Source organism: Zootoca vivipara, chromosome 15, assembly GCF_963506605.1.
Source record: "Zootoca vivipara chromosome 15, rZooViv1.1, whole genome shotgun sequence".
Lineage (NCBI taxonomy): Eukaryota > Metazoa > Chordata > Lepidosauria > Squamata > Lacertidae > Zootoca > Zootoca vivipara.
The window spans coordinates 24,056,336-24,072,821 of record NC_083290.1 but is presented as its reverse complement, the minus strand read 5'-3'; the positions used below and the strand labels follow the sequence as shown (position 1 = coordinate 24,072,821).

Genomic DNA, 16,486 nt, shown 5'->3' with positions numbered 1-16,486 from the left:
TTTCTGATATTGGGTATGTGCAGTTCTAGACTTATAAGTACCCAGATGTATAGATTTCAAATAGATTTGGGCATGTTACAGTCCATATAGTTGTGGCTTGCAGTGTTCTGGGCTAGTGCTGAAGATAGCATGAGATTGCCTGTGGGCCTTCTAAAATATTTTTTTTGCCAGTGCAGGTATCCCCTGCCAATTGTTCCAGAACTATTGGTAAGTACTGAATGAATATATACTTTACGAGTACCTTGATAATCTTCTTGCTTCCTGTTTTTTTCCAAATACTGTAGATTGCTATTGTGATATAGAAGAAATCGAGATCTTGGTCTGTAGTTGTTGTTTTAGCCTTCCTGTGCTGTGAAATTTCTATTACAGTACGTTACAAAATTGCTTGTTATTTCCTTAGGAGTTATTTACAAATATTCAAGGATTGAATTACGGTAAGCAAGGAGCAGGCAATGCTGTTATGCTTTTAGTTCTCAGCTCAGCAGCCTGTCTGGAAGAGCCTTGCTTAGCATGCTTGTTCTTTAGATAAATGAAAGTTAACTTTATTGGTGCATTTTCTTTATTTTCACTCACCTTTCCTTTCCCATCAGCCCAAAGAGCTGTTCAGCCTCAGTGAAATTGCTGCATCACGTTCCTTTCGTGGGCCCACTTCAGCTCTGATCTTTATAATTTTAACTTGTTCTTTATTATACACACTGTTGTTGCCTTAATAGTTAGCTATTTATTTATTTTTGTAGTTTTTAATTGGCACTCATAAAGTTGCCTCTAAGATTCATCACATTTGAGCTGCTGCCTTCTTTCTTTCTTTCTTTCTTTCTTTCTTTCTTTCTTTCTTTCTTTCTTTCTTTCTTTCTTAATCTGAAGTTTCTCTCTGTTAATACTATACAGAGATCATGAACAGCATATGATGTGTACATTCTCAGGTGGTTTAATATATGAAAAAGAAAACCATAGCACTGTACGATAACTTGAAGGGAATGTTAGAATGCTTCAAGTAGCAAGCACAGCATGGTTTCATAATGTGCAACAGTCTAGACTGGATTAATATCATTTGGTACAGTGGTACTTCGACTTACAAACGACTCGACAACCGAATTTTTCGACTTACGAATGGGGCTAATGGCCGCACGCTTACGAATGTCTCGGCATCCGAAAGGAAACCACGGCGGTTTTAGATAGGGATTTTTCGACTTATGAATTTTTCTGTTTCCAATGCATTCCTATGGGAAATCATGTTTCCAATGGCGTTTTTCGACTTACAATTTTTTTGACCTATGAAGGTGCCTTCGGAACGGATTAAATTCATAAGTCGAGGCACCACTGTAGTTCAATATTCAAATTTGAAAATTGCTGAGAGTCTAAGTGGGCCACTTAATAATCTTTTCCTCACTTTTACATTGTGTATATACATTGTGTATATAATAATAGAAAAAATCTTCAGCACTGACTTCTTCCAGTGCAACTGGTGTTTTAATTGTAAAATTAGTAGATTGTAATATGAAAATCAAAGGCTCTAAACCAGGGTGTTAGCAGCCTGCTTGATAAAGTAATTTGGCCTTGTGACATTGTGTGGAAACAACTTGACATGAAGGACTGAAACCACTGTAACACCATGCTTCCCAGCCCCGTTCTAACCTGCTGATTCAGGAAGATACTATGGTCAATGGTATTGATTTCCCAAGCATCTCTTGATGGTGTTCAGCAGGGTCACGTTCCCTTTTCACCTCCCACTTTAGGTCATCCCACCAACGTTTCATTACTAGACACAACCAGAAAGAAGTTTGGAATTGTTCTAAATCAGGGGTAGCTTATGTTGTACCTTCCAGATTTTTTGGACTACAACTCCACTGGCTTGGGTTGATGGAAGTTATAGTCCAAAATATTTGTTAGCCATCCAGTTGGCTACCTCAGTTCTAAATAATCAACTCCCAAAGATGAATACTAAGGTAACTCATGTTTTTTCCTCTCATCAGTGTCAAAAGACTGAACTTTTTTTACATTGAGCATTATGGGTTTTGAAAGCTTGCATGAATTAAAAGAAACTATTCAACTTTTCCACATGTTCATTTATTCCGTGACAGATGTTTCTTTTTTAATGCAGAAGATGGAGGAATCTGAGGCTAGTGAGAAGCAAGAGGAGTTGGAGGCTGTGTTGTCTAAAATACCTTGCCATTGCTTGGTAGACACCTAGCTTGGCCAAAATATATCTTAATATGCTCTGCATTCTACAACATTTGAAATGAGTCTTCTTAAATGAAATGTGAGAGTTTTTAGTTTAGTAATGTAGACTGATGTAGTAACAGTTCTCTCGTGAGTTTTGCAGATTCTCTCCCCTCCTCCAATTTTCTTTTAAAAAACTGGAGAAAATTGAGAGGCAGAGACCCCCCAACACCCCCCCAAACACACACACGACCTTCTTGCCTCTACTCTTAAGATGCAGGAAGTGGCTGGTATGAAATTCAGGCACGTCCAACAGGTAGATCGTGATCTACCGGTGGATCACTGGACGTCTGTGGTAGATCTGATAGATAACTGTTTTGCCCCAAAGAAGCTCAATAACTTCGGCTCCCCTAAAGAAGCTCAACATTTTAGCCCTGCACCCCCCAAAACGGTGCTTTCTTTCCACCTCCCTAAAAAAGCTCAACAACTATGACCTGAACCCCTAAAAACGGACCCAACTTTGACCTGAACCCCCCCCCCCAAAGGAGGTAGATCACTGCTAGTTTTTAACTCTGTGAGTAGATCGCAGTCTCTTGGGAGTTGGCCACCCCTTAATATCGTTTCCCTTCTTGCTAGCCCTTTCCACCTCAGTTTGTTGGACTGATTGCTGATGTGTTGAGAGGCTGATCTTATCAAAGACCGCTTGACAATCTGTGGCTGTGCATACTGTTGAACTGATACAAATCTTTGCAGAAGGGAAACCAGAGACTTTTTAGTATGACCCAGCGCTGTAGTCAGTGCACTTCATCTTCCATTGGTGATAAAGCTTCCGTTCCTCGGGGACGCCTCCATATCCGCTGTGTAGAGCTCTGGGAAGCTGCTCATTTCCCATGCCTGGCTCCTTATTTGGGGTAAAGGTCTGTGAATTCTGCATAAATATTTACCATATCTTGTTCTGAGCAGCAGGAGAGCTTCTTGTGTTGTTTTTTCAAGAAGCTCCAATTTGCTTGGTTTGTTCTTGCAGGGGATCATGCCTTTAGTACCGGTAATCTAAAACAGGAAGGAGTTCCTTTATTAGCAAAGGCCAAATTGAAAATGAAAAGACCTTATAACAGGAACAGCAGAAAGATAAGCAAGGTATCAGTCTGATTTTTAATTATATTTCCCAGGATGAGAAGTTGGTTTAACTTATGTCCCCTAAGACCAGTGCTTGTAGTATAGTGGAACCTGCTCTTTGAAATGCATTCCCAATTCAGTGTTTGTCAGACAGACACCTACAGTATAGCACTTACGGTAGATACCTCTGTAGAACTAATCTTTTCACCCTTGCTTTCCCTGAGGGCATGATTCAGTTATGTTTTAAGCTGATCTACTGATTAGTTATGTATTTTGTAGTAGTTTTATAAATGTAATTTTATTGTTTATTTTATCTTGTTTGCCATGATAATTATTTCTTAATGTTCGTGGTATATAAATATATGCTGAATAAATATTCCAGAAAAGCATTCTTATTTTAAGGCAACTCATGCTGCATGAAAGATGAGGCATTTAAAGAATTTAAGCGACTTACACACTTCTTTTGATCTGATAATCCATATGTAATCTATTTTTAACTTGCTAAATTGCAAATGTATACCAAATAAAATACAGCCTTTTCCCTCTGAGGAAGGTATCATAAAACACAAAACAATGCTATCTTTGTCATGTATGTTTTCCCTGTCAGTATTTTCCACTTAATAGGCCTACCTTTCCTCTCTATTAGCTCTGTGAACATTTTTTTTGAATGATCATATATCTGCAATATTTCTCTGTAAAGGGTAAAGGGACCCCTGACCATTAGGTCCAGTCGAGACCGACTCTAGGGTTGTGGCACTCCTCTCGCTTTATTGGCCCAGGGAGCCGGTGTACAGCTTCCAGGTCATGTGGCCAGCGTGACTAAGCCACTTCTGGCGAACCAGAGCAGCGCACGGAAACGCCGTTTACCTTCCCGCCGGAGCAGTACCTATTTATCTACTTGCACTTTGACGTGCTTTCGAACTGCTAGGTTGGCAGGAGCAGGGACCAAGCAACGGGAACTCACCCCGTCGCGGCGATGCGAACTGCTGACTTCTGATCGGCAAGCCCTAGGCTCTGTGGTTTAACCCACAGCGCCACCCGCGTCCCATATTTCTCCTTACAGTGTGGTAAATGTCTTTGTTATTTTACTCTTGCTGAAAATCACATTCTCACAATGTCTTACAACCTGGTAATGTATGAAGGTGCCAGAGATTGAGCATGGGACCCTTTGAATGCAACGCATGTACTATACCACTGGATTATAGCCCTTCTTATATATGTTGGTAGAATATATAGTAGGGTCAGCATTTCATAGGATCTGAAACTGCAGTAATGGATCTGTAAAATCTTTTAAAATAACTTGTCACTGGGATTGTTTATTCCCAGCTAATGATGATTTGATGGTTCAGTTAGTAAATGGGAGTGGTGTTTTGAGAGCTTTTCACTTTTCTGAAGGATATTATTTAAAGCACTGCTTGCTTTACATCTTTCTGCATTATAACCTTGCACAAATCGTGACAATTGGAACATTAACCTAAAATAACAATAATCATAAAAAACCCAACAACAACAAATTGGTTAATACCAATGGTTAACAGAGAGCTTGATGATATATGAGTGTCTAGGTGGGCTTTTGATTTGATTTTTCCTTTAATGCTGACTTTGATGTTTTGATTACTTGTCATATTGCCTCTTTCTCTGGCTTTAAATTGTTTTAGTTTTTTGGTGGTGCATTTTTGTGGACGTTAGCTACCTTGGACATTATTAAGGCAAGATATCATTTATCTTAGTATGTAATAAATATGGATTTATTTATTTTTTACATCACCAAAAATCAAGACATACTAATATTGGCAAGAGTTCCATTTAATCCTCAGATTGAACAAAAGTAAGTAACATTATACCTGTTTACAGCTAAGGGAACTGGAGTGATCTAGTTACTCAGTACATGAGAGTAAAAGAATGAGGAACAGAATTGGTTTAGTTTTTTGTTCCTCATCACAGTATCTGTGACATATATGGGAATATGCATGAAATATGGACAGTTGAAAGTTCTAGGAATGAGGAAGTTTCAACCTCCTGTCAGCCGTGTGCTAAGGATACCACTTAATGAAGTTCTCAAAGGCAGGCTGATAGAGGCTTAGTGAGAGAGGCTGCGGCCTAGGGCATCTGGCTTACAACTGAACTGTCATTTAAACCCGTTTCCTAGATCAGATTTCCAGCACCATAAAAAAGTCATATTGGTTATACAGAGAGATGTTTGCATTTTCAGTGTATGCAGGGCAGTGTTGGAGCAGTAGCTGAGCAAGTGAGCTGGACATTTAAGCAGCCCAGTATAGAGCTTTTAATCCAGTAAGTGTCCAGAGGAGAAAGAGAAGTATTAAGACTGTGAGCCTCTCCTCTTCCTGGTCATCTGCTTGGTGTTTGAGGCTGGTTCTCCTCTCTCCTCTGAAGTAAACCGTTTTTCCTGAGGAGTCCCCTGGTGACAGAGCGTTTGAGCAGCCAAATGGTCACTTGTATGGTGACTCTGGACAGCCCACGAGGTCCACTGCTAATTTCACTCTTGAGGCCCATGGGGCAAAAGGGAAAAATCAAGGATCAAGGCAGGGCTTGTGATGTTGCCGTTGGCATAGTGGGGGCAGTAGAGCCACCAATGAAGTGGGGGAGCTTCAGGCTGTCTTCTGACTTCAGGTTCCTCCGGGTTCTCAGTTGCACTATGGTTCTCCATGAGGTCTCAAGACAATCTCATAAAAAATATCCCCGGAGTCTGGACAGTGTCAGGTCCTGACACCATGGTAACAGGACAAAATTTGGACTTTGGATTAGCATCTAGTCTTTTGACCAAATCCTAGGAGTCTGCATCAAATTCCTACGTAGCATAGTAAATGTTTTGCATGTGAGGTTTTTTTTTTTTGAGGAATTTTTGCTAAACTCTTCAGTCTTTTATCTTGGTTGCGACTCGTGCATTGTCTGTAATGTGGAAATCAATGACTTTGCTGTATTTCATCACATCAGTTTGTTTTTTTTAATCTTAAATCGATCCAGACTGCAGGTGATGTGATGCCTGTCTTGTAAGCTATAGGAAAAGTGTAAAGAAATGTTGTTGCTTCCTTTCCAGATTTGCTATTCCACGCAGTTCTTTGGTTTCCAACCCTGATAATGTGAGAATGAAGTGATATCACAGACAGTAGATTATTTTAGGGGAAATTCTTGAGGATTCCCCCTCTACTACTACCATCTTTGTGTTTTCTTTCTGTTGTATTCAGCTGCATGGATGCTTGTTAACAGAGCTTCAGCCATCATGTTGCCTGAGGCATGGTTAGTGCCTTGGGAAGATTTACATTAATCAAACACAAACAGACAGTGTAGCGTGAAGAAATTTCTCTCCCGCCAGCACTGCTCACAATCCTAATTATGTTTATTGGGGCAGAAAAAGAAAACAGCCCTTCCATCCTTGCCCTCCTTCCCTTGGGCTGAATTGGTTATGTCTCCGGAAGAGAAGTGAGCTGACTGCTCTCTGCACTGACCTGCTGACCTCCATTCTCCCTTGTGGGAGGAAGGGATAGGATTCCTGAATGTTGGTGCTATTTTTATAGTTGCCAGGTGTAAACTTCTGGAAGTCCTTGCAGAATTAGAACTCTAATGAGCAAATGAATTCTGCATATGGAAGTGTTCTGGTCTGGCACACCACATAAAAGTTGCCAACAGGTCTATATGAGAGAGAAGTGCCAAAGAAAGACAGGATTGAGAACCAGTAAAACCATCTAGTTGAACACAAAGTAGAATTGGAAGTGTGGCCAAAAGTGACCAGGCAGTAAAGGGCAGGGATTGGACAGTGATCTGGACTGGTAGGCAAGCTAGGAGATTTATCGGTATAGTTACGTAGGGGAGTCCTAAAAAGAGTGGGCCAGAGGTCTTCTTGCAAAAAGAATAAACCTCTTGATTGGTGGAAAATATGCATATTTAGGGTTTTTGGGGGAAGGTACAGCTTCTTAGAACGGAGGATGCAGATTCAAGGCTTTTTTTCTCCCTTGCCCCTCATCCCTCCAAGGTGCACTTCTCTGCTTAAAGCAGTGAGAGTCAAGATTGCTTTAGGTGGGGGATCTCAAGTACTTGGCTTTATCTTCTAGTTGCCGTTCTTACTCCTACACAATTACAAGCTCACCAGGCATCATTTTTAACTACATGCACCCCCGTTTTTTTTAGCAAGGGCATAGCTCAGTACCACAACAGCTGCTGTATACATAAGATCTCAAAATCAACCCCCAGCATATCCAGCTACGGTTGAAAATGCTCTGCCTGTAAATGTGGAGAGCCACTGCCAATTAGTGTAGGTAGGCAGTAGGAGCTAGATCAGGGGTTGTCAACCTGGTCCCTACCGCCCACTAGTGGGCTTTTCAGGATTCTAGCAGGGCGGTAGGGGGTTCTATGGCACAAGCTGAATCCTCCTTCCATCAAGCACTGGTGGGCGGTAAGGAAATTTTACCATCAAGAAAGATGTATTAGTGGGCAGTAGGTATAAAAAGGTTGACTACCCCTGAGCTAGATGGACCAGTGATCTGACTATGCATAGGTCAGCCTGTGTGTTCCTATGTTTGTATTAGACTATATAGATACCATTTATTCTGTAAAGCGTTTAGAATAAACCTATATTGAGTTGCGAACACCACAAAAAAGAACTCTAACCCAATTTGTGGCTGTAGTATCAGTGATTTTTTTACTCCCCACACACTGCTATTGTAATTATATTTTTATTTTTATTTTTTGTCTCTAAGATAGCTGTTGTTATTTCTACTAGTTGAAGTCCTTTCCCGAAGATGTATGTAGATGCTGTTTTCTTCCTCTCCATTAGCAGCATTGAGTCTTCTCTGTGATAATAGCTAGGAGGGAGGTATGAAGAAACTCCACCTCTTTTTGCCTATCCCAAGTGGACTGACCAAATGCCTTTTCAGGAATTCCAGATGAGCATTTCTAAGGAGCCATCAAAATCAGATGGGGTGGCTGGGTTTCTTAAACCATTTGACCTTCATCAGAAATAGTATTGCTGGCTAATTTCTCTGGTCCCTTTCAATCCAGGTAATCTCTGTAAGTCTTTGTTTCCTTGTTCTGATGTGTGATGTGGGAAGAGGGATAGAAAACAGCTTATCTTGGTACAGAATAATAAAAGGTGAAAAATTCTTCTTTATGGAAAACTATGTGTTTAAACAGAGAAAATAATATTGTACACAACTGTGTTGTGTTTTGTGGTCTAGCTCCTACTTTTTAGAAAGCATATTTCAAAAAATCTGAGCTCAGCCTCGGTTTGAGAACAAAGGTTTGACAGCCAGGAAAAATGTCTCACACAGAAGAGGCAGACAGCAACAATCCGCTATGCAGAATCCTCAGCTGAATCCTTATGCTACTTTGCTGGAACCACCCGACCTGCTTTTGTGATTTAACTGTATGTTAATCTGTTTCATATTCATTTAGTAGTTACTGTTAGGTGTATGCTAGATGATCTCTTATCTCGGTTGTAGTCCTGAATATAGCATATCTCATTCTTATTCTTGCCAGAAAAAGCAAAAAGACTGATTTTTAACCAAGGGATGTAAATTAATAGGAGTAGATAAGAATTGTATTTATTTTCCCTTCATTTTTATGGTCTATGGTTCATTTAATAAATTTGACATATGCTTCTAAAGCAGACTAATAGATCTTTGTCATAAGACACTCAAAAGCACAACTGCTGGCAGGATCTCTGTGCTGAATTACTATTGCTTTTTAAAAAAATGGGATGAGGGAGTTAAATTGGTAGTTTGTTTTCTGCAGAACATTGCTGGATAACAAACAGAAAACATTCTGAAGATTTGGTTGTATTATCAGCAACACACCATGTGTGGTGAAGCTGCTGTGTGGGTTTCTGACAGCACGGCGAGTGTTATGGTATCCATCATGCCTATTAATGCATGGATGTTAGATTAGATGTGATGGGCGGAGGATGTTGTGAAACCATTTCCTTGAGGGGAAACTGCTTCAAAGGAAGCAGTATTTTTTTCATAGGAGGCAGTTTTCTAGTTACTCCTGTTCTAGGGCACAGCTGTGTAAAAAGGGATGTGCTTGACTAGACAAGGCATTGTGAGCTTTCACCTTTCTCTGAACTTAGTGAGAATTGACAACTCTTTGTGCTGAATAGAATTGGACATTTTAGTTTTCAGAGCTGGTTTTGTTAGCAACGGTTCAGCAGAAATATCTGGAAGGAAAGGCTTTGGATTAAGTACAGTATTTGCATCTCTATCGTCTAACCCTAGTGATCTCTCTATCTCTCAGTCTCTTCTTTAAATGGGCATGTTTATGAAGATGATCCAGGACAGATAGAGAATGGTTAAAGCTTAGTGGTAGGGCATATGTTTTGCATGCAATTCAGTCCTTGGCATCTTGAGGCAGGACTGGGTGTGACTCTTGACTGAAAATCTGAATAGCCATTGCCACTTAGTGTAGACAACACTGAGATTTGATGTTTTGCATGTTCCTAGATAATATCTTACAGTATCATTCTGCTTTTATTTTTGAGACAGGTGTGCCTCATCTATTCTCTATCAAAAAAACCTTCCTTTTAAATATTTGCATACACAATAGCCATTTCAATATATGTGATCAAATATAACAGTAAACCAGGGTAGATAAAAATAAATGATTTTTTAAAAAAAATATATCAAAAAATCAGATTTTTTAAAAAATAAAATGCTTTTTGAAAATATATTACCATCCAAAGGTTATTCCATCATGAAATAAAGATTAGTTTTTTAATTATGTAGAATAAGGTTGTATATGTTTAATTTTTTGGGTAAATAAATTCCATTAATCCATTCACAATGTCATGCTCTTCCAGAGGTTTTTGTAAGATTATTGGGCAGTTTCTCTGCCTACAAGATATTATCACAGATGCTTGGTTTACTTTTGCAGTTCTCAAAACTGAATTTGACTCAACAGAGATCACATGCCTCTTCTTCACAGCAAAAATGTTATAACATGAACAGAGTTGAGAAAAAGACCTTAATCCTATTGTTCTACAAGCCTATGAATACAGAAACAACCCCTTCAGTGCTAAGTTTCAAGAAGTTCAGTGAATAGAATAGAAACAATATTTTTCTGATTGTTTGGAGTGGACAGTATTTAAGTTTTTCATGTGTTTGTTTAAGCAAATAACATATGCTGTAATGTTATTGTTTCAGTTGAACAAATCTATTTAAATTGTTATTGAATTGTTAAATTCAACTTTTCCTTAAATTGTCACTTTTGATTATACAACTAAATAATAGACTAGACAGAATTTCTTTACCTAAAAATACATACATACTCCAGATAGAGGAAAATAACTTGCATAACTTATAATTTTAATTATTTATTTCATATCACTTGATTGTAAAAATCCTCAAAGCAGTTTACAAAAAAAAAACAAGAAACTCAACAAAAATTCACAACCATACTTTAAAACATACAGCAGTTAAAATACTGACATAGATTAAAATTACCTCAAACTGCTAAGCATCAAGCAACATATATATACCCTTTGGCTCACAGGTATTTTGGGACAATAGCCAGATGATTTATAGGGAAGCATAGTTTGGAATCTCACTAATGTATTGGTTCTGTCTGGTGAGAAGAATATCAAAATGCTCAGATTTGTGAGATCTTAATAAAACTGCTATGTAATGGGCAGTCCATGAAATCTATGATGTGGAAACACTCCAGTTTACTAACTAGTATTCCTGTTTAGGTACTTACTGGGAAAAAATGATTTCACTTACTCCTTAGATTCCCCCCCCCCAATTTTGGAGATCTAGTAGCTCTTCCTAACATGCCTGTTGGAATCATCACTATGCTAGATCTCAGAGTTGCACAGGATGTGGCATCAATGCACTCCACTAGGACTGCTGAGCATAAATGTGGAATGAGTTGCTACTTAAACCTCAAAACCAAATGCTTTGCATAAGTGTGGAATATGCATGATGAGTTGTTAAGGGTAGAATTTATACCATGTTTGGAGTATCCTGATTGCAATCTTCTCCCAATATGCTTAAATTAAGGGATGACTTCCTTCATTTTAATTCCTGTTGGTAGTATCAGACGATGGCTGTATTTCTGCGCAGTGAAAATATGGTCTTTAGAAACCTCTGAGATGGGAAAGTTTGGTGTCACGGCACTTACCAATACTGTACTGTCTTGTGAGTACCTTGCCAAATGTAAACTAGTTTTGTTCCACAGGTTCAGTGGGCCTAAAATACTTAGGGCATTAGATGTAGAATGAACTGCCCCATGGGAAGTACAGTATTCAGTGCTGGAAATGTTTGATTGTAAAACACCCTTCTTTCTAAACAGGCATAATTTCTGCAGCAGCTAAAACCAATCTGCAAGGCTCTGCTCTGGCTGCAGCTACAGAGCAGCACAATGACCACATTGAAAGCAGCTGGGGAAGCCCTCCTTCCTTGCTGGCTCTGTAAATGCAGTTCTTTCTCTGTGAAAAGCCCTGACATCAGCTCTTGGAAAAAATTAGAGGACTTGTGTCATGGAACAGTGCTGAGGAACTTGCTTGACCAGGGTCTGAATGGCTGGACTGTGGCTGAAACTTAAGAAGCAAGACTTTTACACTTCCACCCCCTCTATCTTCAGCCTTTCTCTAACCCTCTTGCTGAGACAGATATTAATCTATATGCTTGAAGCCTTGCTTGGAACAAGAGCAGCACTGTACTTTGTTACTGGCAATATATGTAAAATAAAAATGCACCTTGCTGTTTGAGGCTGCTGAGAAGCTTCGGAATCTCTTAAGTGTTTTAGTGGGTTGCAGAGGAATTGGGTGGGAATGTGAGAAGCAGACTTTGAACACAGCATCCAGAGTTGCACCATGGTGGCTCTGGCTTTTAGTTTTTCCTGAAGTGGCACAGTCTCATCGTGGGAGGCACATATAGGGCAGAAACAGTAGCCTGATGCATTGATTTGCCAATCGAGCTTAAAGCTCATACAGTGATGCCTCGCAAGACGAAATTAATTCGTTCCGCGAGTCGCTTCATCTTGCGATAATTTCGTCTTGCAAAACGCGGTTTGCCGCGGCAAAACAAACAAACAAACAACCCGCAAAAAAAATTGTCTTGCAAAGCATGGCCATAGAAAACTTGGTGTTGCAAGTCACCAAAAACATCACAAAATGCTTTTGTCTTGCGAGCTTTTCGTTGTGCGAGGCATTCGTCTTGCGAGGCATAACTGTACTTAGATTGAGTAGGCACAGTAACCTCTTAAAACAATGGCTACTCTTAACTTCCTCTATCAATCTTAGATATTGCATGTCGCCAATAAGCCCACAGGGCAGTTGCATCAACTAATTAAAATACATTGAAAACAATTTCATAACTCTAAGACATATTAGGAAAAGGCAGCATTAAATTATTTTTCACTTAGATATGAATCTCAACCGTGTGAGATCAGCTATCAAATCTTTACCCCACCCTTCCTCCAAAAGCCTGCAAAAAGCAATGTTTCTTAACCTGTTTTCTGAAAAAAGTAAATAAATAATGAAGAGGCTGGGTACATCTCAGTGGGGAGGAAGTTGCACAGATGTGGAACCACCACAAAAAAATGCCTTTTTCTAAGGGCCTGTACTACATACTTTGTACTGTGCAGGGACCACCATGTCGGTCTCTTCTGTAGATCCAAAGGCACAGGCAGGTTATATGAAAACAGGTGTTCTCTTAGATATTTGGGGCCCAGGCTTTTAAGGGATTTCTGCAAGTGTAAGCACCTTGAATTGGACCCAGAACACAATTGGCAACCAACAGAGCAGGTGTAAAATGCGGTTTATGTGTGTTTGACCTTCTGTTACCATCATGATCCTGGCTGCCGCATATTGCATCCTTGCATTTTCTGGATTGTTTCCATGGGCAGCCCCATGTACTGCATATTACAACAGTTCAACCTGGAGTTTACCAGAGCATGGTGACTAGCCAGGCTGCCCTGTCCAGAAATTTTCACTGTAGCATATAGATGGAAAAATATTATGAAATATTATTTTAAAAACTAAGCCACATTGGCCACATGTCTCTTGCATTCAAATTAAAAATGAATAGTACATACAAAAGCATTCTTAACACATTTACTATATTTAGACATGCCTACTACTGAATTTGATAACACTGTGAAATCTGAAATTGGATGTTATAACTTGCCTCAAGTTCTGAGTTCCTTAAATCATGAAGCTTTAATGTTATTGCATTGAAGGTGGAGACTTGAAGTGTTTGTAGAACAGCCAGAAATCTAAAGCAAATAATACCATGCATCATTTTCTCATTAGTCACTTTTTGGCTGTGTCTGCTGTCCTATTCTTTTACTAAAATGTTTTTGTTGGTTTATGTACATGAAATTTGGGAACAACTCTGGCAGTGTATATCAGCTGGTCATTCTCCTAGGCCAGAGCTTTTCAAACTTTTCATTTTTAACATGCATCATTTTGTGACACATTAAATCAGTTTTACTAGCAAACCAGAGGTTGAACTAACCAATTTCCAGCCCTGTGAGGAGAGCAGGGAGCATTCACACGACACACCTACACACTGCAGCTGACACACTAATGTGTTGTGACATAATTTGGAAAGCTCTGTCCTAGGCTGATGGGTTTTCTCCAGTCTGTGTCACACGAATCCTGTTGTCATCATTGGAACTGTAGCATAGTGGTGTCTTTAAGAGTTGTGTTTCTCTCACCTAAACACAAAGCAATGCTTTAGTGAGAGCAAGAAGTATGAAACTGACTAGCTGCTTTATATGTTGTATCTGGAGAAACAGCAGAGGTGTAATCACTGGATGTGAATGTAAATCTAAAAAACCCTCAAACCTAAATTGAATCTCATCGCTGTAGTTTACACCAGTACTATACACAGTTCTGCCTAAATCATCCACATGGGGTTGATATAATAGTAAAAATGAATGTCTTCAGCAGACTGGCATGTGCTGTGAATGTTATATAAGTGGACTGAGAAGAAGAAATTCTTTGCGTAACTAAATCTTTCTATTTTGTTTAATCGACATATTAAAATCATATTTGGTTTAATATGCTTTGTTCTATGCTTTGTGGAATATCTCAGAGATTACTGAATGATCTTTTTTAAGGAAGGTGGTCAGAGTCTAGTTTGACTATTTTCTTTAAGTGAGCACTAAATAAAAGAATTTTATACTAGAAGGAAGAAATGAGACCTTATTAGATTCTACTTTTCAGACTTGCTTGCTACCCTGCCTCCATATCCCTTTCTTCCATTTCTCTCCCCCCCTCCCCCCCCCTCTCTGTGTGTGTGTGTAGAGCGAGAGACTGGGAAAACTGGCCTGCAGCCCAGGAGCTTCCGGGAATCTATCACAGAATCCCTTTGGAACAGTTCTCCCCTTGACATATGCAACATTGTTTTGTGACTGGCATTCTCATGTAAGAAAGACTGAGGCCATGGGAGATAAGCTTGGAGTTTATTCTCCCAGAACTGCATTATGGAGTGTTTACATCCTCAGGCTTCTGAACAAATCTGCCCTGGTTAACGGCAGATGCTCTGCTGCAGCATGGGGGTGGGGATATTATAGAGAAATGTTAACAGTTTAAAACAGCTGCTTCACTGTGCAGTAATATTGTATAGCTTGAAACCACCTTTATGGAGGTAGATGCATATAGAATGAAGTGAGTTGCGCTACAGATTTACTTGGTGTGCCACAAGTACTTACGTACACACCTTTCTAACTCGTGTTTTTAATAGTAGCAGTCAAAATATGGAGTTGCTAAAAGTAATTATGCCAAACTCTTTGGCATAATTTGGTTACTTTGAGGTTTGTGTGTGGAGAGAAGCAACAAAGAAATGATAGAGCTATGCTAGAATTCTTATTCTTGTGATTCTTAAATGTCTAACTATTCTACACTAATTTTTATTTTTATGTTTCAGGTTTCCCCTCAAAAAACCTACAAGGTGAGTGTTTGAGAATTTGACTACCTACATACTACCTACAATATTATCTTCATATTCAAGATAATATTGGCAAATTACCATACTTGTGCAGACAAGTGAGCTCTTGGATCCAGCTCGGTGCTTCTGTGTGCTTAAGAGTTTCAAGGGTGTAGGGTTATTTACCTATCAGAGATGGATCTGCAACTGCATGAAGTTGGCTTTTCTTAGGCACACATTACCTCCCTACATACAGGCAACTCCCCATTTTTGTGCAATCTACTTGCACGTGACCGTGGTGATGTTGGGGACCTGGAAATGGGGAGCATCCTAGAGACTCCTAGTGACTTGCAAGAAGGCACTCACCAGAACCCGAAGAGGATGTTCTATTTGGTCTACTTGTGAGCTGGAAGCACAGCAGGGATTTATTGAGGTTGCAATGCTCAGCCTTCCCACCTAACAGCTGATGTGTGGGGTAGTGCAGCGGCCACTACTGTTTCCCTGAACATCAGCTGAGAAAGCCCCGCTTCCCCTCTGGTTTGTGCAGGGGTGTGTGTCTCTGCATGAGCTGGAGGGGCAGCAGGGCTTTGCTGAGCTGTTAGGTGGAAATGTTGAATAGCCTCAACAGATCTCCACTGCCCCTCCAACTCGCCAGGAGACCTTCCCTGGGCTCCGGGGGGGGGGCGGTCTCCTCACAAGCTACTAGGATTCTCCAGAGTGTCCCCCATTTATGCACATTTCACTGTGGAAGGACGGAACGTACCCCCAGCGTAAATGGAGAGTTGGTTGTATCAGTAATGTGGAGAGCCCAGCACTTGTTAGTGTAGGGCTAGGAATCAATCAGAGTTTTTCCATGCAGAAAACATGGGCACAAAATGGACACCCTCCCCCACCCCATCCAAGTTTATCTTCAGGTTTGTGTCTCCTGTGACTTCTTGCACTGGAAGGCAGGAATCAGGCACGTCTTCCCTGTCTTTAGGTGCTGTAGAACAAAAGTGGCTGAGATTACTATAGCTGTGACCATTTACAGAAGATAAACTTGAATTTGAGACGCAACTTCCAGTGTCGCTTTGCCCATCTATGGGCACCGAAAATGGCCGCCGACGACACCGGAAGTTGCGCCTACGCACTTCCGGACATGCGTAGATGCAACTTCCAGCGCCGGCCATTTTCAGTGCCCATAGATGGGCAAAGCAGAAAAAAAAGGCCGCCGACAGGAGCGGAATAAGGGAGAATAACGGGAGACGAAGTGATACGGGGGACCGCCGGGAAACGGTACGAGAAAACGGGGGTTTCCCGGGGAAAACGGGATACTTGGCAGCTATGGG

General features: G+C 40.3%; 1 protein-coding gene across 3 annotated transcripts in view; it reads left to right on the top strand.

Moving 5' to 3' along the window:
* Nucleotides 1–16,486, top strand: part of ARHGEF12 (Rho guanine nucleotide exchange factor 12) — a 92,589-nt gene that overhangs the window by 17,461 nt on the left and 58,642 nt on the right. For all 3 annotated transcript variants that reach the window (XM_060283106.1, XM_035140229.2, XM_035140228.2), the window contains exon 2: nt 15,159–15,182. In XM_060283106.1, the coding sequence (XP_060139089.1) occupies nt 15,159–15,182 (24 nt within the window). The remainder of the gene's footprint in view (nt 1–15,158; nt 15,183–16,486) is intronic.